The 25,091-nt window shown below is 52.1% G+C and overlaps 2 protein-coding genes and 1 pseudogene across 2 annotated transcripts; all 3 read left to right on the top strand.

Moving 5' to 3' along the window:
- Positions 1-1,161: 1,161 nt before the first annotated feature.
- LOC141732875 (olfactory receptor 6F1-like) lies at positions 1,162-2,636 on the top strand (annotated as a pseudogene).
- A 9,765-nt stretch (positions 2,637-12,401) lies between these two features.
- LOC141732876 (feather keratin Cos2-3-like) lies at positions 12,402-12,707 on the top strand. The gene has a single exon (XM_074562316.1). The coding sequence runs from the start codon at positions 12,402-12,404 to the stop codon at positions 12,705-12,707; it is 306 nt and encodes a 101-aa protein (XP_074418417.1).
- A 4,591-nt stretch (positions 12,708-17,298) lies between these two features.
- On the top strand, positions 17,299-17,601 carry LOC141732611 (feather keratin Cos2-3-like). The gene has a single exon (XM_074561880.1). The coding sequence runs from the start codon at positions 17,299-17,301 to the stop codon at positions 17,599-17,601; it is 303 nt and encodes a 100-aa protein (XP_074417981.1).
- The last annotated feature ends 7,490 nt before the right edge of the window (positions 17,602-25,091 follow it).

The following is a 25,091-nucleotide window of genomic DNA, read 5'->3' as shown; positions in this document are numbered from 1 at the left end:
GAGACCCATCTCCATTCTCAGAGCAATCGGAGGCTGTGACAGCCGGTAGTGGCTCCTGTTTTGGGCACCAACCCTTGAAGCTGAGGAAGATATCCTGAGCTGCTCTCCTGCCAGTGACCATCAGGCCCACAATTTATCTGCTGTTATCTCTGCCCACAAATGTCCAGAAAGGCAGGAGTCCCTGAGGTGTCAGCAGCCCCATGAGCTCTTGAGGAAGAGCCTTCCTCTTGCTACGGCCAGAGCTGCTGTGGGCTGTCAGGGGGTCAGTGTGGGGCTACAGAAGATGATTTGTTCTGCAGAATGGCAGGAGTGGTTAAGCAGGAAACAGCCCTTGGGATGGCCCATAGCAGGAGAGGTCCAAGGGCTCTTGGGCTATTCACTATTTATAGAGTAAGAGAATTGACCAATAGTCATATTTGCATGGGAACAAAATACCTAAGTCCCCACTCCAGACAGTGTTTTGACTGTGTTGCCAGCCGTCCCCCAAAGTCCAGGTGCAACTCATCACAACTCCCGCTGATGGTTATGGCTTGAGCAGCAGCCGAGGAGGGGAAAGGGGGAGAGCACACTGCCAGACACGTACACTGATGGAGGAGAGCATGAATGTGTGTGACTGGTCTGTATATTTGTAATTGTGTGGGCGTAGGTGTGTGTATATGTGTGCTTTAGTGTGTGTGCATCTGTGTAGAGGAGCATGCATGTATATCTGTATGCAAATGCATGCGTGCAGGAGTGTAAGCACGTGTGTGTGAATATCTGTGCGTACACATTTGTGTGTGGGGTGGCTGTGCGTGTTGGTATGGACATGGGCTCCTTTGGAAATGCGTGTGCACACACCTCCTTATAACTGCACAGGAATGAGTTGCTCTTTGGGTGTGTGTCAGCTGACGTGTGTGGTTGTGCTCATGTGTGTGAGTTTGTGTGTGCACTGAAGGGGAAATTCAACTTGTAACTGCTCAGCAGTGGTGATTTGTGACCAAGGAATGACCTGCTACAGAGGGCACAAAGGCCCAAATGCAGCAGGGGTTAAAGTGGCTGGCAGCAGGAATGCAGAGACAGAAGGACTCTCTGGAAGGGAGAGCAGTTTCCCTTGGTGATGAGATGAGAAACAGCTGCAGCATTGTCTTGTAGCAACCGTGGAATGGGAATGGTGAGTGGCCACCTTTGGGCAGCAGAGCTGGTGCTGAGGGATAGACCCAATGCCAGGCTGAGGTGTCCCATGCACCATTCACAGGATTGGTGCTGCTGCCAGTGTATGTAACAAATCATCTCCTGATTCATCTTTGCAGACTCCTTGTAGAACTGCTTATGGTGGTAGGACTCTGGCCAATACATTGATCATTTGGTGGTTGGTTCATTGGTTTGTTTTTGTTTTTTTTAAATCTAAGCATAAGCATGTGTTTCATTTGCCTCAAATGGTACAATAAAATTCCGCAACAGCAGACATATTTATGCGTGTGCATGCCTATGAGTGTGCATAGCTCGGTGTGCATGTGTGTGCACCCATGAAGGTAGGTCAAAGGTCTTGATGAAGTCAAGGTACACCCCAGGCAGTGCCCCTCCCCTTCCCACAGTGCCTCCCATCTCCACATAGAAAGCAATGAGGTTGATGAGGCATCATTTGCTCTAGTTTCACTCCTAGTGGCATCTGAAGGACCAGCACAGGCATGCAGACGCTCACAGAAACTTTCCTGTCTTTGCAAATGAACCTCAACTCTGGGGAGCACACTGCAAATGGGACAACTGTGGAAGAATTCATTTTTCTTGGCTTGCCAGGCACGTGGCATTTCTGGGTCTCCCTTGTGGTGGTATTTGCACTGACGTGCTCCCTGAGAGTAACATGCAATGCATCCATCATGGCTCTCATGTGGATGAACAGCAACGTCTGTATCCCAATGTACTTTCTCCTCCGTAATCTCCCCTTTCTGGAGATCTGGCACACTACTCGTGTTGTTCCCAAAGCCATAGGAGTCATGCTGGGGAGTAGCCAGACCATCTCCTTCAACGTCTGCATCCTCCAGTTGTTCTTTCTTCTCTCCCTAGGCTCCACTCAGTGTTTTCTCCTGTCTGTCATGGCCTATGACCGCTACTTAGCCATACACTACCCCTTGAGATACAGCTCCCTCATCAGCAGTGTCCTCTCTGCTCGGCTGGCGCTCAGCTCCTGGCTGGGAGGCTTTCTGTCCGTCTCGCTGCTGGCCTTTCTGACATCCAGGCTGATGTTCTGTGGGCCACATGTCATCAATCATTTCCTCTGTGATATAGATTCCTGCCTCGCCCTCTCCTGCAGTGACATGTGGCCCATGGAGCTAGCAACAATCCTTGCCTCCTAAACTGTTCTGGTGGCGCCCTGTGTGGTTACCCAGCTCTCCTACGTGTACATCACCTCTTCCATGCTCAGAATCATGTCAGCCCATGGTCAGAAAAAGGCATTTCCACTTCCTCTGCCCACCTCAGTGTTGTCACAGTCTGGTGTGGCTCCACCATGTTCCTGCATGTGAAGCCATCGGCCCAGAACTCCCTGGATCTGAACAAACTCATGAACACCTTTCACACAGATGTTGATCCCCTTCATTTACAGACTCAGGAACAAAGATGTGAGGCAAGATCTGGCGTGGGCCTTCCAGAACAAGTGAAGTGACTTTTCAAAGGGCCTCAGTGGGAGTAAAAAACAGGTACATCCCCTCCCGCCCATGACTTCTACCCTGCAGAAGGTCTTCAGCAAAGTGTAAGTGCCCCTGCGCATCACAGGTAGTGAGAAGCCACCAATTTCCCACTGAGCCCATTACACTCCCCTCACAGCTCACAAATACCATCCAGAAACAGCTCTCCAACAGAACACTGGAGGAGTGTTTGAATTCCAGCTTGCCAAGTGCCTCATTTTGTCAGGGATTCACCTGTATCTCCTAAATGATTCCCAGCAGCTGGCTCACTGCTTTAGGAAAGGGGCATGTATTTCTATGTTTAGTTTGACATTTTCTGGAAGGATTTATGTCCCACTCTTGGGGCTGTTTCAGAGAATCATGCTCTGTTTCAACAGAAAATTTGGCAATGTCTGGTATCTCTACCTATAGCCATTATTCCTATACCATATATTATTGGTATCTCAAAAGCCACTACTTCTAACAGAAGCCAGTCAACAAAATTTACACTCCCTCTCCATCCCTCAATCCTGTATCTTAAGGTATTTTTAAATCTTAAATTAAAAAATATGCAAATCACTGTGCTTCATGCTAGATGTGTCAGGACATTTCCACATCTGAAACTCCACATCAGTTTTTAAAAGTCCATCTTGCCACTCATTTTGGGCTTTGTTGTGGAAACACTTCAATGAGATTGGCAAAGTCCCCAGACTTCAGAACTGTGAAAGGCTGGCTGGGCAGCAGCTCTCTCCTCACACTCATTGGGAGGACATCAGCACTTCCAAAAGGCACTTGCTTTTCCCCCTTCCAATTTTCATTTGAGGCATCATGTTCTCAAAGCTCTTCTTTCTGCAAACAGACACTGAAGGGGGTCCATGTGACCACTTCAGAAGGAGGAGGCATCAAGATGGCAGACACACCTTTAAGATCAGTGTGGGACTGATTTCACCTGAGTGTAGAGCTCTCCATTGAGATGATTGAATCCATACTGAACATCCTCTCCTCCCTTCTGGAAGCAGTGGTGCTTCTGGAGGTGATCTTCCTGTGTCCACCTGTCCTGGGCACTTGGCTCTTAGACCTTCAGCCAGGCCCAGGCACCAGTGCCAAGGACAGGCTGATGCCCGCCCTTGTCAGCTGTGCTCTCTTTCTCAGGGGCACTTGGGAAAATCCCTGCGACAGCCCACTGAGGCTGGAGAAAAGAACCTGAGCCTGGGTGTGTCCTCAAGTAGCCATCACTGTTTGTCATTCCTTGCTTTTGGGGGAGAACTGTGTCTGTGGAGTGTTGAAGCACTCTGCAGCCCTGGAGAGCAATCAAAAGCAGGACCTGAAATGTCCAGGGGACCTGAGACACAAAGGAGTGTGGAACACTGAAGGCTCCTGTCAATTCCCCGTCAGTGCTTCCTAAAGCCCTCTGAGATAAACAGGGGCATTCAAAGCCTGCAACAGGGCTGTCAGAGCAGACCCACATCACTTGGGAGAGGCAGGCCATCCTGCAGCAGTACTAGGACAACTACAATCTAGCCTAGGCTTTCTCAGGTGAAGTGGATGATGCTTCATGAGCAACCATTGTGTTCCCTATGGGAGCAAATGAGATCACTGTGATGTGGTTACCAGTTGTTGGACAGAGAAACCAGCACGGACTCAGGAACATAGGGGTTCCTCCCAGTTGAGCACTGGTGGTTTTCCTGAGAAGGAGAAGAGACATGAAAAAGAGTGGGACCACTCTCTGGCAGTGGATGAGTGCAGGAAGGGTTTAACCAGAGAATCTTGTTCAGCATCTGGCTGATGGGTCTTTTACACTTGACACTCAGATGCAGGGCAAGGAAGGGCTCTTCCCTTCCGGAGCTACTATGGCCATGTGGCAAAAGCATAAGAGCAGTTGTGCCTCCTACCACAAGCTTCATTCTCCAGCTGTGGCCATCAGTGGAGCCACAGGGAAAGGGAAGAAGCACACAAGCTGATAGGTTACTTGCCCTGAGGACTCATGCCAGTGTACCAGCTCTTTTAAGCAGAGGGCATTTACAAGCCTGGTTTGGCTTCTTTATGGTTTAGCCTCCAATGGGCCTGCCCAAGTCAGGTTTCTTGGGTTCTATTCATCACCAAAGACCCTGGATCTAGACACAGCTGTAAAAGTCACATTGGCATGTGCTTCACAGCAGCACAGTCTGGGGAGGCAGAGGCCCATCCTCACCACAGCCCCAGGTGCCACTGCTGGGCAGGCTGAGCTCAGAGCTCCATGCAAGCAGTGGCAGGGAGGGAACTACTCCTCAGAGCACCCCCACGTTTCTGTGCACTGCTGCCAGCTGTGGGCACCAGTGTGGGCTCAGTGCACAGAAATAGGCAGCGCTGTCCTGGAGCTCGGTGTCTCACACATGCAGAAGCACCTGGGAGTCCTTTGCAGACAGTGTGGAGGAGAACCTCCCTGATGCCTCGTGAGCTCTGTACTTGCTTAGTCGTAGCAGCATCTGAAGGGGCTGGGTCTGGTGCTGCTTGTACCAGAAGATGTAGGGATTGGAATCGCTGGTGGAGAAATTGCAGTGCAGCGTTGCCTTGTGTCCCACCTGGATGGTCATTTCTGCTGGGAACTGGAGCACAGAGTCCTTTTGGGCATGACCTGTAAAGCCAGGAAGAGCTTTCAGCTTTGCTTGCCAATAGATCTGTCTGTCACTTCATCAGTTTGCTCACTGTCCCCACTGTCCCTCTCACTTTTCCTAGCTTCAGAAATGATGAGCTGTTTGTCCCTGTTTGTTCTGCAGCTTCTTGTTTATGACCATCCCTACAGAGATTGGTAGCATTGTATCCAATACAAACAGCAGAGAAGCTGCTCCATGCCACGTTGGTCCATTCCCCAGCACCTTTCCCTCTTTTCAGGCTTAATATGTATTAGCAGCACATTCAGGAATGCTGAGCAGCTGCAAAGTTCAGGTGAGGTCTTGTTCCTCCTTTGACGCCCATTACTCCTGACATCTCCCAGATTATTTGCTGTACCCATATGCAGACCCTGATCTCCCTACGGATACATTCCCAGGCATCCCAGGCAGTCAGCACTCACATCTCCTCCCTTCCACCACCAGATGCACAAACTCTTGCCTCAATCTCCCCAGCCTGAAAGTCACATCTCACCAAAGTCAGCCAGTCCCACCAGGGCTGACAGGAAAATCAGGACCATGTCACGCTCTCTCTTCAGGGGGTGCCCAGGGACCTGCGAGCATGAGGGACCCGAGGCTTGCACCTTTACCTCTTCTTCTACCTCTGCCCGATCAAAGAGGCCTCCAAACCACAGCCCAGAGGGTGGAGCAAAACTCTCTCCCTGCTGCTCCAGCCAGGCCTCTTTGGGCCTTTCCCCCGACCTCTACCACAAGGCAGCCCTCTAGAGACATAAAAGAATCATGGTTTGAGTAGTGTCCATCTAAGGGACAGGGATCCCTTGAGAACTTCTCCTGACACCCACCACCTAGCCAGCTGCACAGGCCTGCACCCAGCTCTGCAGGAGAGGGAGAAGGCACCCCTGCCCCCACCCATGTCCACCCTGTCCCTGGGACTGTCTGGATGGAGAGAGGACCAGGCACACTCTGAAGTGCCTGGCCCCAGGTGTCACACACTCTTTCCCTTCTCCTCTGGCCATAGAGGAGGAACCTGAAGAGAAACATCTCTGTGAAGAGCATCTGCTCCAGAAACCAGCTGCACAGGGACAGACACACTGCCTCACTCTGGCAGGGGGAGGACATGGCAACCCAGCTCTCTGTTGTGCAGGCAGTCCTTCTATGTCCCTTCTCCTACCCACATTACCCACAGCCTCCAGACGCTTCTCCCACCCTGGGCCCCAGAACCTCAATACCCAGGCAAGCAAAAGGCCTACTTGATTTTCATGTCTTCTGGTGTCTGCTGCCTGGAGCAGGGCTCCTCTGCCTCTTCTCACCCAGGGCCTTTCTCGCACAGTTGGCAGGGACTGCAGGAAGCATGTTATTGGCACAGCAGCCCCCATTCACAGCCACGCTCCCACAAGGTCTTTATTGTCCTGTTGTTCAGTTGAGGCCATGGCAGAAGGACGGTGGGCCGCCCTCTGCTCTGCAATGACTGCAAACCTGCCAGGAGTTCCCTTGGAATACAATTATGGCTGCCACTACAGGCCCCAGCTGAGGCAGGGAAGAGGACTGAGCCTTTCCTCTCTGCCCCTGAAGCCTCTGAACACGGATTGTCCCAGCTCTCTCAGCTCCTACAGCCACACAGGCCTCACCGGGGACTAGCTGGGTCCGGAACCCCACGCCTAGAGGCCCCTTTCAGGCTCTCCCCACAGACCTTCAGCCCCATGGGGTAACTTAGCACATCTCTTTGGGGCTCCCTCCTGAGTCTGAACTTGAGTATCAGTTCATGCCGAACTGCCAGCTCCACAGGATGCCTTTGCAACACCAGAAGATGACTGTGGAGCTGGAGGGTAGAAGTTGTAATTGTATAGCTGAGCGGATTGACAAAGTTCCCAGCAAGAAACCACTTGTGGTTGTGGTTTCAAAGCAAGGGCTTGTGTTGGCACTGTACCAGTTGTGTCTTTCTGTTCTAAGAGTGCCTGGCGAGATGAGTGGGGTGGAAGAGATCCCCAGCCCCTGCCCGTGGAGCAACAGCAGCAGTGGGCGGTCCGTGCGGCAGGAGCAAGGGCTGAGCGGCTGCCCGTGGGCAGGAGGATCTCTGCCGCCCGCCGCCCTGTGCAGAGCAGAAAGGCGCTGCTCCTGTCCGGGAGCCAGCGGGGCCGGCGGCTGCCATCGCTCCTTGCCGGGCCCCGCCGGACACGGCCAGCGCTCCGGGCGCCATTCCTGCCCCCGCGGCGGCGGCAGTGTGGCGGGGGATTTCTGTGTGCGTCCCGCTGGGCGTGCGGGGTTGCCGCTGCCGGGGCCGGGGCCGGTCGTGCAGGGGAAGCGGTCCGGGGCGAGGGGCTGGTTGTGGCCGTTTGTGGCGAGGCGGCCCCGGCGGGCGGAGCGGCAGCGCCCCCTGGCGGGCCCGTCCCGGCCGGTCCCCCCGACCCCGACACACACGCCCGGCCCCGCCCGCGCCGGTTCCTGCCCGGCCGCAGCCCCGGCTCCTCTCCCCGTGTCTCCCAGGGCGCAGTAATACACCGCCGCGTCCCCGCGCCGGGGCCGGGCGAGCCACAGGGCGCTGGAGCGGCGGTCTGCCGACACCCACAGCCGCCCCGGTGGGTCCCGCAGCTCTTTGGAGTCTTTGAGAGTGCTCAGGAGCAGCGCGGGGCCTCGTCCCGGGAGCTGACGGTACCAGTAGATGAACTCCGTGGTTTCTATATTGGGGTGCGAGCAAGAGATGTTGATGCTGGTCCCCTCGGTGGTCTCTGCCGACGGCTCCTGCAGCAACTGGGCTCTGCCCACAGCCACTGCCGAGGAAATAAAGAAGAAAAACCATTCAAAACAAAGTTTCTGCCCAGCCATGCTACTGTTTCCAAGAACATATCTACTAGAAGCAGTGAGGAACAACTAGAGATTATTAGATGTATTTACAGGGGATGTCAACATGTGCATTTATGGAAGTGTCCATCCATATTTGATGGAGAGATGTATGCGTGAATGATATGTGGAAGGGTGGTGTCACTGAAGAAAAAAAAAAGGAGACAAAGAAAGTAGCAAGGGGGAAGGAATGACTCCACGTGTTATATGAGTTACAAGGAGAGGCATAGATGAAAGAAAGGAAATAGGAAGGGCTTAACATAGAACTGGGCATGAGTTTCCATACGGAATGTGTGATGAAACGGAGGGAGAGATGGAGAGGAAGATGATTACAGAACAGAAGTCAGGAAGAAAGGAAATCAAAAATGATGCATGGAGAGACAGAAGGAAAGTCAGGTGCATGGATGGATGGATGAATGATGAGAGGCAGAAGGACAGGAAAGGTGAGTGTGTTACAGTGAAGGATGGAGGGATGAATTCATAAGAAGAATAAATGGTGAATACACAGGGGGATGAGTGGATGTATGGCACGATGCAGAAAGCACATGTGCCTACAGACATGAGAGAAGCAGAGGGCAAGAAGAGAAAGTGATCTCAGGGAGCAGAAAGAGGGCTTGGGGATGGCAGATGCATAGAGAGATGGGTCAGAAGATCAGCGAGGGAAGAGAGGAAGAGTAGAGAGGTAGAGGGGTTCTTAGAGTGAAGGAGAGATGGCTGCATTCAGGGCAATAAGAACTGCAGAATGCACAGGGGAAGGAGAGGGTGCATGAAAAATCAGGCGTGCATGGAAGGAGGCTTGTACCAATAGAGGCGGTGAAGAAAAAGGGAGAAGAACAACAGGAAGACTCGGAGGGTTTGGAAAGGGGCACAAAAGATGGCAGAGGCAGGAAAGGGAAAGAGAGGCTGAAGAAGGAGAGGGAAGAGTTGGCGCTGGGCTCCCCGGGGAACACGCCGGGCACAGCCCTGGCCCCATCCACCACCGCCAGCCCCACGCACCCAGCAGCAGCGCGGCCAGCCCTGCCAGCCCTGCGCCCCGGCACCGCCCCATCCCGCCGCTCCACCGCCCGCGCCTCGCTGGCCCCCGCCAGCCCCAACTCTCTGCTAAGACCTCACTGCCTCCTCCTCTCCTCTCCCCTGCTCCACCGCCAGCTCCTCCCCGGGGCTCGGCCCTGCGCTGGTGCCGCTCGGGGGCTCGCCTGGGCTTCGAGCGCTCAGGGGCTCTGCACGGGTACCACTTTGCCCAACTGGGAAATGGACTCTCCCCGTCATCCAGCAAGAAAAAGCCTGCACAGCGCCAGCTGCAGCCTGGCACAGCAGCGGGGCCTTGGCCCAGCACATAGACCACCTTCCCAGAGCTCTCTCCAAGCCCAGGGGATGGAACCAGCAGCCACTCATTTCCTGCAGCTGGGAGTGAGGAGGCTGAGGGCCTCCCTTCAGCTGCTGCTCTGCAGCCCCAGCACAATGCCTAGGAGTTGTGTTGGGGCAGAGGGAGTGTGAGGTCAAATATGCTCAGGGGTGGGCAGGGGTCAGGGAGGGCAGGGGTGGTGGGGAATCCCAGTGTCAGAATGTAGGTGAGAGGGGTCCTCCAGAGGTCATCTGTAACAACCCCTGCTCAGAACAAATCAGGTTGCTCAAGGTCACATTCAGCCCAGCCTTGAACACCTCCCAGGATGGAGATTGCACAGCCTCCCTGGGAAACCCCTTCCTTGACTCACTATTTCTTTTAGCCTACTGCTTCATGAGAATTCCCCATGTTCCAGCTGATGTCCATTGCCTCTACTCCTGTCATTGGGCACTTCCAGACTCTGGGCCCATCTTCTCCTTCTCTTCTGAACAAGTGGTTCCTGAAACTGTTCCTGCACCACTGCTCACAACTCTTTCTGCCTGACATTCCAGCCAGTTTTCCTCTCACCTTATCATGCTCCAACCCATTTATCCCCAATTTGGCTCTAAAGGAAGTAGGAGAGAGGCTGTCAAAGGTCATGCTAAACTCTACGTACGCTCATGCCCTGCCCTTCCGTATTCCACAGTGCCTGTTACCTCCTGAGAAAGCAATGAGCTTGGCCATCAGCTTCTCAGCTCAGAAGCACCTCCATGGAGAGGGAAACCAGCCCTGGATGAGCTCCCTCGGAAGAGCTCCCTGGCACTCATCTCTATGGGGTCACTACAGGGAAGTGGAGGAGCCCTCAGCTGCCTTATCTCCAAGCTGGATGTGAGTCCAGGCAGACAAACCTTCAGGCAGGGATATGGGCTCAGGAACTTTCTGTACTGTGCATAGCCCTTGTTTGAATGAGGGTGTCTCTGAAAACCCCTGCAGGACAGCAGTACGCTTGGGGGAGTGTGGCCTGGGATCCAATGTCCCTTCCCTCCCAAGGACAGTTGCTGGGTGCTCAGTCTGAGAGATTCCAGTAGGGGACATGAACATTCTGTGCATGAACATCAAAGCTCTCATCAGTTCTTTGGCTCCTCCTGTGAAATCCGCAGGGACTGTTCTTCTGCTCACAGCGCAGTGATATCAGACTCTGTGTTCCGTTCATTCAGGACCTGTTTGCGAAAAGGTCTTGGCCCCTGCCTGGCACAGCACCAGGCCTGTGAAGAGCACAAGCACATCCCAGAAACCACTGACACTGCTTTGGAAGAAGATCCACTCAGGGATGGCCAGCACATGGTGGGCAGGATTCCTCAGCCTTTCTCCTTCTCCAGAAAGCAATCCCCATCCTTTGAACTCTCTAGCACTGTAGAAAGCAGCTGTGTCCTGGCCTGGAGTGGCAAGGAGTGGAGACTGCCAGCCATGCTGAGGCACTCTCAGTATTGTCACATTGAATTCAACTAGGGATCAAGGTTAGAGTGGATCCATCGTTGTTGTGGCCTGAAATGGGCAGGAGTGGAGCGTGAGCTCTGCAGGGGCAGGAGAAGGAGGTGTCAGGAGGCAGGGGCTGCATTTCAGTGCCTCTTCCCTGGACGCATCTCCAGCAGGCTGGTGCCATCACCACTCAGTTGCACTCAGGCTCCTTTTGACCCTGGGAGCCTGCTGCACTTCAGCACTCATGTGACTGTCCCCACCATGAGCAGCACATTCCCTTGTGATGAGGAACGCACAAGGACACACACACACACACACGTTAATGCACAACAGCATCAAGTCATCCACAAATTTGTGCTCCCACACTCATCCACACAAACATGGCTGCACACAAGTGCACATAAGACAAGAAGACAAGTAGGGACACAAGCAAGCGTGGAGTCTGCCAAGGACAGATGGGGTTGTTACAGAGTTAGAACTTTCTGTGGAAGCACAAGGCCCCAGACATGCCCATGCCATTGTTTGTGTACTCACAGACTCCAGGGAGTGGGCACCATTCCAAAGCAGCCAGAATTTTTTGCTGAGGTCAGTGGTAGTCAGGACAGGTTCAAAACGTAGCAGCACAACGCACATACCTGGGGAGGCAACAACAAGTGACCACTGGAGGGAGTAGAGGAGGGAGGGAAAGCGTCCTCATGCACGGGAGCCCATGGGCGTCGAGCTGAGGATGGCTCAATTTCCTTCCTGAGGAAAACACTTCAAACAGCCCCACCAGAGTGACCAAGGCTGATGTCACTTGCCTGCTCTGGATGCATCCAGCACTTGAGCTGACTCTTCTGCCTTGCACTGCTGCATTCCTGCCCTGGAAATCCTGGAGTCTTTCCTTCCAGCACTAACAAGAAGCTTTCATTTGGGAATGGGCACGGCACAGGTCTGGAAATGAAAAGGCAGCAGTGCAGGAAACCAAAGCACAGCCCTTATCATTAGCTGCGATGGTTTGCATTCAAGATGACTGTGTGCAAAAATTGTTACCTCTGCAAAGGGTGCCTCTGGTGCTGCGGCAATGAAGAGCAGGTATAAAAGCCAGCCCAAGTCCCTGCTCTCTCGTGTACTTCTCTGGCCTCCTTCTTCTTGAGTCTGAAGTCTCTTTACCTCTTCCAGAGTGAGATCTCTCCTTGATGGACATCTCAGCTGATATTGGCTATGTCCTATCCTTGGCTTTGTGACTTCTTGTCATGATAGAGGGAAGAGTGGAGAAGGTCTGCTCAGTAAGACAATGTTATGTGGCAGAGGGATCTTTTGGTTTATGCCCAAGGAAAGGTCTTCCCTGGGCCAGGCTGCGTTTTGTAGTGTAGTATATATAATGTGACTCCAGACGGAGCTACCAGCTCCCCACTCAGTAGTGGCCTTGGCTCCTTTGTGACAGGGTAACCAGGCTGCTCCTCACACACCCTTGTGCTCTCTTTCCTCCCTGATCCTCTCCCAGGTGCACCTCCAGACCCTTGAGACATGTCCTGCTACAACCAGTGCCAGCCCTGCCAGCCCTGTGGCCCCACCCCACTGGCCAACAGCTGCAATGAGCCCTGTGTCAGGCAGTGCCAGAACTCCACCGTCGTCATTGAGCCTCCTGCTGTGGTGGTGACCCTGCCTGGCCCCATCCTCAGCTCCTTCCCACAGAACACCGTTGTGGGATCCTCCACCTCCGCTGCTGTTGGCAGCATCCTCAGCTGTGATGGAGTGCCCATCACCTCTGGGTGCTGTGACCTCTCTGGCATTTCCAGACGCTACAGTGGCAGAAGGTGCCTCCCCTGCTAAAGACTCTGGGGGAAACCCCAAGGAGACACCCTGAGGAATCACAACATGGTGCTGGGCAAAGGTTCAATGTTTTCAATGCTGCTTTCAGCATAGCTGAATGATTTTGCTTTTCTCTCCCTTTTCCTTGTTTGCTTCACATCCCCTTAGCAGCAAGGTTCCCTCAAGGCCAACCTGGTGGGGACCATCTGTTTTCCTCATCCTCCATGGGGCAGGAATACAGACAGACATGATGAAGGAAAGTCTCCACAGCCAAGGGCCGCACCCTCTCAGATGACCATGTGGGGCCTCAGAGATGACCATGGAGTCATAGGGCTCCATGAACTGGCACCCCCCACTTGGAATGACTTTCTTTCCCTCTTCTGACTCATTAAAGATCTGTTGCATTCAAGCTTGGCCTCCATGTGGTCCTTTCCTCTGTGGACACTCCCCATCCTGCCAAAGGAGAAGGGGTGGAAGGGGTTGAGAGCACAAGGAAACCCTGCTCCAGTCACAGACAAATGAGCAGTTCAAACACCCTACATTGGCTTCTCTTTTGGGAAGCATCCCTTGGAGCTGAGGAAGACATCCCTAGCTGCTCTGCTGCCAGTGACCATCAAGCCTTGCCCTGCTGATATCTCTGCCCACAAATGCCCAGAAGGCAGGAGATCCTGAGGGCTCAGCAGCCCCATGAGCTCTTGAGGAAGGGTGTTCCTCTCACTATGGCTGGAGCTGCTCTGGGGTGGTGGGGTGAAGGGTGTGGGGCTCTGGAAGACGATTTGCTTGCAGAATAGAAAGCAATAATTTCCTGCTGCTGGAAGTGAGGAGGCTGAGAGCCTCCCTTCAGCTGCCGCCCTGCAGCCCCAGCACAATGCCTAGAAGCTGTGTTGGTGCAGAGGGAACGTGAGGACAAATGTGCCCATGGGCGGGCAGGGGTCAGGGAGGGCAGGGGTGGTTGGGAATCCCAGTGTCAGAATGTAGGTGAGAGGGGACCTCCAGAGGTCATCTGCATCAGCCTTTGCTCAGATTGCCCAAAGCCACATTCAGTCCAGCCTTGAACACCTCCCAGAATGGAGATTGCACAGCTCAGACTGAGATTCCAGTAGGGGACATGAACATTCTGGGCATGAACATCAAAGCTGTCATCAGTTCTTTGGCTTTTCCAATGAAATCTCCAGAGTCTGCTCTTCCGCTCACAGCGCAGTGATATCAGACTCTGTGTTCCGTTCATTCAGGACCTGTTTGCGAAAACGTCTCAGCCCCTGCCTGGCACAGCACCAGGCCTGTGAAGAGCACAAGTACTTCCCAGAAACCACTGACACTGCTTTGGAAGCGGATCCAGTCAGGGATGGCCAGCACATGGTGGGCAGGATTTCTCAGCCTTCACCTTGCCCAGAAAGCAATCCCCATCCTTTGAACTCTCTAGCACTGGGGAGAGCAGCTGTGTCCTGGCCTGGAGAGGCAGGGAGTGGGGACTGCCAGCCATGCTGAGGCACTCCCGATATTGTCACACTGAATTCAACTAAGGATCAAGGTTGGAGTGGATCCATCCTTGTTGTGGTCTGAAAGTGAGCTCTGCAGGGGCAGGAGAAGGAAGTGTCAGGAGGCAGGGACTGCATTTCAGTGCCTCTACCCTGGACACATCTCCAGCAGGCTGGTGCCATCACCACTCCCCTGCACTCAGGCTCCTTCTGACCTGGGAACCTGTTGCTCTGTGGTGCTCATGGACAGAGCAGTGGACAGTATCCCTGCCACAACCAGCACATGACCTCTTGATGAGTGACACACAAGGACACATACACACAGGCTGAGGCATGCTGGCATGGAATCATGCACAAATTTGTTCACATTTTTTCAGAAAAACCTGACTGCTTACAAGTATATACAAGACAAACACACATAGGAACTCCATGAATCATGGACTGTTCTGAGGACCCCTGGGAACTGGGCAGTTTTCAGTAGGGTGGGATCCAAACCCGGCAGTGCAACATCTGGGGAAGCAACATCAAGTGATCACCAGGGTGAACTGAGAAGGAAGAGAAGGCATACGAGGAGAAGGCTGAGATACTTAATGCCTTCTTTGCCTACATCTTCAATAGTCAGAGCAGCTATCCCCAGGGTGCTCAGCCTCCTGAGCTGGAAGATAAGGACGGAGAGCAGAACAACCCACCCATAATCCAGAAGGAAGCAATCAATGATCTGCTTCTGCACCTAGACACACATAAGTCTATGGGGCTGGATGGGATTCACCCAAGAGTACTCAGGGAGCTGGCGGGAGAGCTTACCAAGCCCGTCTCCATCATTTATCAACAATCCTGGTCAACAGGGCAGGTACCAGATGACTGGAGGGTGGCTAATGTGACGCCCATCTACAAGAAGGGTCGGAAGGAGGATCCGGGGAACTACAGGCCTGTCAGCCTGACCTCGGTACCAGGAAAGATCATGGAGAGGATCATCTTGAGTGAGCTCTCACGGCAAGTGCAGGGCAGCCAAGGGATCAGGGCCAGCCAGCATGGGTTTAGGAAGGGGAGGTCCTGCTTAACCAACTTGATCTCTTTCTATGACCATGTGACCCGCCTTCTGGATGCGGGGAAGGCTGTGGACGTTGTCTGTCTGGACTTTGGTAAGGCCTTTGACACCATCCCCCACAGCATTCTCCTGGAGAAGCTGGCAAATCATGGCACAGACAAGTGTACTCTTCGCTGGGTTAAAAACTGGCTGGATGGCTGTGCCCAGAGAGTTGTGATTAATGGGGTGAAATCGTCTTGGTGGCCAGTCACCAGTGGTGTCCCTCAGGGCTCAGTTTTGGGGCCAGTTTTGTTTAATATCTTTATCAATGATCTGGATGAGGGGATTGCGTGCACCCTCAGTAAGTTTGCAGATGACACCAAACTAGGTGGGAGTGTTGATCTGCTTGAGGGTAGGAAGGCTCTACAGAGGGACCTGGACAGGCTGGATCGATGGGCCAAGGCCAACTGTATGAGGTTTAATAAGGCCAAGTGCCGGGTCCTGCATTCCGGTCACAACAACCCCAAGCAATGCTACAGGCTTGTGGAAGAGTGGCTAGAAAGCTGCCCAGCAGAAAAGGACGTGGGGGTGCTGGTGGATGGCCAGCTTAACATGAGCCAGCAGTGTGCCCAGGTGGCCAAGAAGGCCAACAGCATTCTGGCTTGTATCAGGAATAGCGTGGCCAGCAGGAGTAGGGAAGTGATGGTGCCTCTGTACTCGGCCCTGGTGAGGCCTCACCTCGAGTGCTGTGTTCGGTTCTGGGCCCCTCTGTACAAGAGGGACATAGAAGTGCTGGATTGTGTCCAGAGGAGAGGTACCAGGCTGGTGAGGGGTCTGGAGAACAGGGCATATGAGGAGAGGCTGGGGGAGCTGGGCATGTTTAGCTTGGAGAAGAGGAGGCTGAGGGGAGACCTCATTGCCCTCTACAACTACCTGAAAGGAGGTTGTAGAGAGGTGGGTGTTGGCCTCTTCTCCCAGATGAATAATGACAGGACCAGAGAAAATGGTCTGAAGTTGCGGCAGGGGAGGTTTAGATTAGATATTAGGAAGAATAAGAATTACTTTACTGAAAGAGTGGTCAGGCACTGGAACAGCCTGCCCAGGGAGGTGGTTGAGTCACCATCCCTAGACGTGTTTAAGAAGCGTCTAGATGTGGCACTTCAGGTTGTGGTCTAGTGGCAGAGATTGTAGGTTGTTTGGTTGGACTCGATGATCTTAAGGGTCCTTTCCAACCATGAAGATTCTGTGATTCTGCGATTCTGTGAAGGGAAAGAGGACATGGCAGGTCCTCATGCACAGAAGCGTCCAGCTGAGGATAGCTGAAGATTTGTCCTGAGAACGGCACTTCAAACAGCCCCACCAGAGTGACCAAGGTTGATGTCACTTGCCTGCTCTGGAACCATCTAGCACGTCAGCTCAGTCTTCTGCCTTGCACTGCTGCATTCCTGCCCTAGAAATCCTGGTGCCTTTCATCCCACTGATCATAGGAAGCCTTCACTGGGGAATGGGCATGGAACAAACCTGGAAATGAAAAGGCAGCAGTGTTGGAAACCAAAGCACAGCCCTTATCATTAGCTGCATGGTTTGCATTCAAGATGACTGTGTGCAAAAATTGTTACCTCTGCAAAGGGTGCCTCTGGTGCTGCGGCAATGAAGGGCAGGTATAAAAGCCAGCCCAAGTCCCTGCTCTCTCATCCACTTCCCTGGCCTCCTTGATCTTGGGAACCAGGTGAGTCTGCAGTTCCTTCTCCTTCTCTTCCAAAGTGAGGTCTCTCCTCGATGGTCATCTCAGCTGACATTGGTTCTCTCCTTTCCTGTGGTTTGCATGTTCTTGTCATGATGGAGGGAGGTGTGGAGAAGGTCTGCTTAGCGAGAGGCTGGGATGTGGCAGAGGGGGTTTTGGCCCACACACTAGGAGAGAGCCACTCCGGGCCAGGCTGCTCTTTGTAGGGTGATAAAGACTGTGTGTCTCCTGGCCAAGATTCCAGGTCCCCACTCAGTAGTGGCCTTGGCTCCTTTGTGACAGGGTAACCAGGCTGCTCCTCACACACCCTTGTGCTCTCTTTCCTCCCTGATCCTCTCCCAGGTGCATATCCACCCTTGAGACATGTCCTGCTACAGCCAGTGCCTGCCCTGCCGGCCCTGTGGCCCGACCCCACTGGCCAACAGCTGCAATGAGCCTTGTGTCAGGCAGTGCCAGAACTCCACCGTCGTCATCGAGCCTCCTGCTGTGGTGGTGACCCTGCCAGGCCCCATCCTCAGCTCCTTCCCACAGAACACCATTGTGGGATCCTCCACCTCTGCTGCTGTTGGCAGCATCCTCAGCTGTGATGGAGTGCCCATCACCTCTGGGTGCTGTGACCTCTCTGGCATTTCCAGCCGCTACAGTGGCAGAAGGTGCCTCCTCTGATAAAGATGCTGGGAAAGCCCCAGGGAGACACCTCGAGCAACTCAGAACATGGTGCTGAGCAAGGGATCGAGATTTAGGATGTGTTTTCGGTGTAGCTGAATGGCTTTGCTTTTCTCTCCCTTTTCTTTGTTTGCTTTGGTTCCCCTTTGCAGCAAGGTGCCACTAATGCCAGCCTTCTGTCTCCTCTCCCTCTATGTGGCAGGCAGACAGGTATCATGCAAGAGCTCCCACACAGACAAGGACCGCAGAGCCTCTGCTGCTGCCCGTGGGGCTCCATGAACTGTTGACCCCCACCTGGAGTGACTTTGTTTCCCTCTTTGGGCTCATTAAAGTTCTGCTGCATTCAAGCCTGGCCTCCATGTGGTCCTTCCCTCTGTGGACACTCCCCAGGCTGCCAAAGGAGAAAGGTGTTGCTCTGGGGTGGAAGGGGTTGAGGGCACAAGGAGACCTGTCTCCATTCTCAGAGGAGTGGGAGGCTGGGACAGCTTGCAGGGGCTCCTCTTTTGAGCACCGTCCCTTAGAGCTGAGGAAGATATCCTGGGCTGCTGTGCTGCCAGTGACCATCAGGTCTTGTCTTGCTGTGATCTCTGCCCACAAATGCCCAGGAAGACAAGAGTCCCTGAGATATCAGCAGCCCCATGAGCTCTTGAGGAAGGGCGTTCCTTGTGGTACGGCCGCAGATTCGCTGGGCTCTCGGGGGGTCAGTAATCGGCTGCCATTCTGGGGGGAGAGGATTTTTTTGCATGTTAATCTCAGCACTTCTTGTTGGAGGAAATGTCACTTGGTAGCTACTATGGTCTGATATCCTATTTCCTGAATGAAAATTTAGATGTCTTGAGAAAAGTCTACAAGTGGAAGGATGGAAATCCCCACACCTATGTCCTTCATCAAGAGGAAATTATGGCTAATGCAGCATATCTCAGAATGACTGGAGGCCTAAAGCTTTATAAGGGCATTTCGCTTGCATCCCTGAAATCTTTTTTCCCTAGTCATGCTATTGATAACCATCCTCAACAGCAGGACAGTTGGACTTCCTAACTCTACTGCACTAAGCCTTGTAATAAGCAGAAGGTACCTCAGATTCTTCACAATGATGATACCATCTGCAATTGTCTGTGCAGAAAAGGGAGGGATGGTGTTTCTTCTGACAGATGAGGAAGCCCTTTGGCCAAAGCACCACCAGAGCCCTGCTACTGGCTCTTGGCATGAACTCTAGTTTGTGCACGTGAGAAGATCTTGGAAAGGTAGAAAAAGGACACAGGATCCATGCAGGTTTTACACTTCAAATTAAGGGCACTGTTGACAGAGATTGTTCTTTTTTCACAGTGATTTTAATCATGCTGGGGTTCTGCTTTGCAGAAGGCAGGCACTGAGCTATCGCAATCTGTGCTTCCCATTTCACTGCTGTGGCCTGTTTCGATGGCCCGTGTGTCTTCACCTACATGGGAGGCCCCTCCAAAGGGTCACTAGGCAGAGCAGTGGCTCTTCTTTACATCATTCTTACTCCCCTGCGCAACCCCTTGATTTAGACCCTAAGGAAGAAGGATGTTGTTGTGGTTTTGGACAAATTGCCCAATGGCCATTGACAGATTCTCCCCTCCCCCACCTCTCACACATGGAGAGGAGGAGAGATAAAGAGATTTATGAGTTTAGAAGAAACTAAACTACTTTAATGAAATATTAATAATAAAATAAAAAGGAAATTATGAGATAGATACAGTATATACAAAACCATATTAAGCTCCCAGGACGATGTCACCAGCAGGCACTGGGGAAGTCCCAGACTGGACTCAGTGATGTGTGCAAACTGGATTCCAAAGCTGGAGTCAGGAACACATGGATCGGGATCAAAGGCAGATGAGCAGACAGCGTCCTCCTCAGACATCGGCTATTGAAGAAAAGAGACTGACCCTTTGATGCCTCAGCTTTTCTACCGAGCGTGGGGCAGATGGGATGGAATACCCCTGTTGGTCAGTTTTGGGTCACTTGCCGTGTCCGCTCCTCCCTGCAGGTGGGATCCCTCTATGCTTTTCCGTTTCCGACCCTCCAATGGGGCAAATAACCACCATAGCTGACCTTGGGTGTTATAGCAGTAAGTATAAGCAAGAGCCTCTCTGCATACCATTCCTTGGCACTAATTGTAAACACTGGTCTTATCACTCTGAGAAGGAACTGGTTTTGGCACAATACGCTGTTACATTCAGAGAGTTAGAAGAGGCCTAGCTAAGAAGTAAAATTAATGAACAGAAAGTTGGTTCTACTTTAGCTCAAACCAGGACAGATGTGAAAGCTGCTCTGAGGAGGTTCTAGAGTTGGTATATCTTCACATGAAGTAAACAACTGGCAGGGTACTGTCACCCTAATACTAAGATCACTGTACATCAAGGAGTTAATGATCCATGTAACCTGAGGAGGCCCTGGCCTCTGCTGTGCTGTGCTACAGGCAGAGCTTGGCCTTCACAGCCGTCTTGTGCTGCACAAATCCCTTGGCCAGAGGACAAACTCAGCCACTCGATTGTAACCGATGAGCCTGTAGGCAGCTCCTGCTCGGTGCCAGTGATTGCACTACCTGCATGTCCTTGCCTCTATCTAAGTATACGGTATGAGGTTCTCGTGTGAACATTGTTTCTGTTTGAAAGCAGAAATGATGAATAGAGCTGTTTTCTTTTACGAAAATCCGCTAAAAGCTTGATGGACTGGAATGGGGTAACCCTTTCATGGGCAGGACCTGCATGGCATGCTGTGCCCTGATTAGAGGTGCCGATTTGACAGCACATAGGGCTCCTAGCATCCGAAGGACATAGGATCCTCTATATTGCCTTCTCTTTCTTCATAGTCTTAGTTTGAGAACTGGCATTTTAAGGGATACTTTTCAGAGTCTGAGTGACTTTATTCTGCGAATCAGAACAAGTGAGCAGCAAAATATTTGGTTTAGTCGGCAGGTCCCAGTGGGAAATGCCTCTGCAGAGAAAGGACAGTGAAGAAGAGACAGACCGAATGCCTGGCTGGCCCCACACACAGTCATGGGGGGCCATCACAAGACACTTGGCCTAGGTGGTTTTCCTGGTGAATTGGAAAATTGAGGAGGAATTTGCTGAATGTCCCAGCCCACCTGAAGTAGTAACATGTTTCAAGAAACATGGGGGTAGAGCAAAGAAAAGGGAAATTGGTGCTGTGTTTGGTTGTTAGTACCATGCTTGAAGTGGACGTGGGGATGTTTGGAGCTGAAGCAGCAGCCCTGTGTGAGACGCAGGTGCAGCAGCACAAAGGGGTGTGGGCAGCAAGTGGTGCGGGGTTGGGGTGGGGAGCGGGTGAACATGATGGCATCCCCCTTCCCTGCAAACAAGCCCAGGGAAGGGGCATCCCCTCTTCAGCACGGGGCCAGGGATGGGGCCAGGGATTGGCATGAGTGGGAATGAACCCTTATGTTCTGCAGGCAGCACCCTCTCGCTACAGGCAATGACACACCCTGCACCTGCATGCAAAACACAAGAGGAAAAAAGGCCAACACAGCTATTAAAACTGGGGAAAATATCAAAAGAATGCATGAACATTCCCAGGGTAGCCAAACCATGTTCTCATCTGCTCTGCAAATGAATGTTGCTTCTGCCTTTCTCTGCTTTTTTAAGAGAGGATATTGCCCTTCAAGTGTTTCCCTCCTCCCTTCAAGGAGACAGGTTCACTACTCCATCACTTCTGATGTCCCAGCCTCAGTGTCTGTAGCCTGAGGGGAGGCTGGCTTGTCCCAGAGACATACCCTTCTGCTGCCACATGAGTGTGTTACTGTGGCACTGCTCCCTTTGCAAGGGCAGAGGCTGGGCCCAGACCCTTGAGCAGATCAACAAGGCCAGGCAGCAGCTTCCAACACTGCAGGATATATTTTTTTTTTGATTGTAATGTGGGAATTCTTTGTTGGGCTGCAGGAATGGGGATGTTCTCTAGTTTTTATCTTTTCCTTCACACGCAGACCTGAGACGTGGAGAGGCTCAATGGCTGGAAAGGCCATGACAGCTTGGACTCTGCTGTGGCTTCTCTGTGTCTTACAGTGAGAAAGAAGCTGACTGAACCCCTGCCACACCCTTGAGCTCACTAAAGGTGATGGGGCTGGACAGTGACTCATTTGTTCCTTACCTGTAGGGTCTGAAGGACTTGCCTGGAGTCCTCTAGAGGGGCTGAGAGCTGTTGTCAGGGATCCTGGTTCTCCGTGGAGTGTGTGCATGATTGTGCTCAAGTATATGTTCCTCTGACTGTGCTCATGTCTGCATTAGCCCACACATGTGTAATACACATGCAAATATGTGTGTGCACAAATGTTCTGTGTGTGTGTGTGTTTGGGCAATTGTGTCCATGAGTGTGTATGTGTTATAGCAGACACACGTGCCTTCATGCAGGAGAGCATGAATGTGTATGACTGCTCTGCGTATGTGTAATTGTGTGGGCGTAGGTGTGTGCAGATGTGTGCTTAGGGGTGTGTGCATCTGTGTAGAGGAGCATGAATGTCATCTGTATGCAAATGCATGTGTGCAGGAGCATGCATACCTATAAGCATGTGTGTGTGTGAATATCTGTGTGTACCTGTTGGTGGGGGGAGTGGCCATGCATGTTGCTATGGACATGGGCTCCTTTGGAAAAGTGTGTGCACACACCTCCTTATAACTGCACAGGAACGAGTTGCTCTTTGGGTGTGTGTCAGCTGACGTGTGTGGTTGTGCTCATGTGTGTGAGTTTGTGTGTGCACTGAAGGGGAAATTCAACTTGTAACTGCTCAGCAGTGGTAATTTGTGACCAAGGAATGACCTGCTACAGAGGACACAAAGGCCCAAATGCAGCAGGGGATAAAGTGACTGGCAGCAGGAATGCAGAGACAGAAGGACTCTCTGGAAGGGAGAGCAGTTTCCCTTGGTGATGAGATGAGAAACAGCTGCAGCATTGTCTTGTAGCAACCGTGGAATGGGAATGGTGAGTGGCCACCTTTGGGCAGCAGAGCTGGTGCTGGGGGATAGACCCAATGCCAGGCTGAGGTGTCCCATGCACCATTCACAGGACTGGTGCTGCTGCCAGTGTATGTGAGGAATCGGCTTCTGACACATATTTCCAGACTCCTTGTAGAACTGCTTATGGTGGTAGGACTCTGGCCAATACATAAGCATGTGTTTCATTTGCCTCAACTGGTACAATAAAATTCCTCAACTGCAGACATATTTGTATCTGCATGCCTGTGAGTGTGCATACCTCGGTGTGCATATGGCTGTGCATGTGTGTGCACCCATGAGGGTAAGTCAAAGGTCTTGATGAAGTCAAGGTACACCCCAGGCAGTGCCCCTCCCCTTCCCACAGTGCCTGTCACCTCCTCATGGAAAGCAGTGAGGTTGGTGAGGCACCATTTGCCCTCAGTAAAACCATGTCAGCTGCTCCCAATTCCCTTCTTGCCTTTCATGCATTTAGAGAAGGTTCCTGAGAGTATTGTCTCCATCTTCTTTCCAGGGACTGAGTAGAGGCTGTCCGGTCCGATCCTTGAACACTCTTGGATCCCAAGTGATCCCATGAACTTGTGTTTGTCCATATGGTAGTAAAAGATCCTTAATTCCTTATTCTTCTACCTTGGGTGCTGCTTCATTCCCATAGAGTCTGTGGGGAGGTTAAGGGATGTGGTTGGCCTGAGGAGAAACCATACCAGTAAAATGTGAGGTGAAATAGAGACTAGGTATGTCAACCTTTTACCTGTCATTTGTCACCAAGTTGCCATCCTCACCAAGGAATAAGCCCACATATACTTAGCCTTCCAAGCACACCCATCCTATGGTGAAACCCCATGTCCAAGGTACTCGAGGATAGTGGTGGAAGGGTGGAAAGGCTGAAGCTGGGCACATTACTCTCATCAGCTGCATCTCCCCTTCCCACCAAGTGCAGATCAGTCTCCCCTCAACCACACTGATGCCTTGGACACAGGACTTGCAGAAGATGCAAGTCCAACACCTGTGTTGTGATCCTGGACAGTGTAGACAGCTTCTCTTTGGGCGAGAGTCTTCTCAACTAACTCCAGATGCGTAGAGACCTGTATAAGTGTGTGTATGTGTGTGTGTTGTCTAGTCTACCAGCTGTCTAGTCCCCCTTGTCAACAGAAGAAAAACAGGTGTTTGGAAGGCATGGATTGCCTGCTGTGTATGAGACAGGATGAACTGAGGCTTGGCAGTGTCTATTTCTCTCTGCTGATGATCAATGAAGCTTCAATTCTAATGCTCCCACCTCCCTCTGTTCCCTCCTGAGTAAACTCAGAATGCCTCCCAGTGCTCTAAAGACCACCACTTGGAAAGGCTCACAAACCCCATCCAGAAGCAGCTCTCCAACAGAACACTGGAAGAGTAGTCCTCCCACAGGTTTGTATCCCAGGTTGCCAAGTGCCTCATTTTGTCAGGGATTCACCTGTGTCCCTAAATAATTCCCAGCAGCTGGCTCACTGCTTTAGGAAAGGGGCATGTATTTCTATGTTTAGTTTGACATTTTCTGGAAGGATTTATGCCCCACTCTTAGGGCTGTTTCAGAGAGTCATGCTCTGGTTCAACAGAAAATTTGGCAAGTTCTGGTATCTCAAAAGCCATTACTTCTAACAGAAGGCAGTCAACAAAATTTACACTCCTCTTCCTTCCCACTATCCAGTATCTGAAGGTACTTTGTTCTTTCTAATTAAAAATATGCAAATCACTATGCTTCATGCTAGACGTGTCAGGACATTTCCACATCTGAAACCCCACATCAGTTTTTAAAAGTCCATCTTGCCACTCATTTTGGGCTTTGTTGTGGAAACACTTCAATGAGATTGGCAAAGTCCCCAAACTGCAGAACTGTGAAAGGCTGGCTGGGCAGCAGCTCTCTCCTCACACTCATTGGGAGGACATCAGCACTTCCAAAGGGCCCTTGCTTTTCCCCCTTCCAATTTTCATTTGAGGCATCATGTTCTCAAAGCTCTTCTTTCTGCACAAGGACACTGAAGGGAGTCCATGTGACCACTTCAGAAGGAGGAGGCATCAAGATAGCAGACACACCTTTAAGATCAGTGTGGGACTGATTTCACCTGAGTGTAGAGCTCTCCATTGAGATGATTGAATCCATACTGAACATCCTCTCCTCCCTTCTGGAAGCAGTGGTGCTTCTGGAGATGATTTTCCTGTGTCCACCTGTCCTGGGCACTTGGCTCTTAGACCTTCAGCCAGGCCCAGACACCAGTGCCAAGGACAGGCTGATGCCCGCCCTTGTCAGCTGTGCTCTCTTTCTCAGGGGCACTTGGGAAAATCCCTGCGACAGCCCACTGAGGCTGGAGAAAGAACCTGAGCCTGGATGCGTCCTCAGGTAGCCATCACTGTTTGTCATTCCTTGCTTTTGGGGGAGAACTGTGTCTGTGGAGTGTTGAAGCACTCTGCAGCCCTGGAGAGCAATCAAAAGCAGGACCTGAAATGTCCAGGGGACCTGAGACACAAAAGAGTGTGAGACAC

Source organism: Larus michahellis, chromosome 18 (genome assembly GCF_964199755.1).
Source record: "Larus michahellis chromosome 18, bLarMic1.1, whole genome shotgun sequence".
NCBI lineage: Eukaryota > Metazoa > Chordata > Aves > Charadriiformes > Laridae > Larus > Larus michahellis.
The sequence above is the reverse complement of the archived record's forward strand: the minus strand, read 5'-3'. Positions and strand labels throughout refer to the sequence as shown.

What these genes read in the sequence shown, in the direction of transcription:
- LOC141732876 (XM_074562316.1), top strand. Translation starts at nt 12,402, where the DNA reads ATGTCCTGCTACAACCAGTGCCAGCCCTGCCAGCCCTGTGGCCCCACC.
- LOC141732611 (XM_074561880.1), top strand. Translation starts at nt 17,299, where the DNA reads ATGTCCTGCTACAGCCAGTGCCTGCCCTGCCGGCCCTGTGGCCCGACC.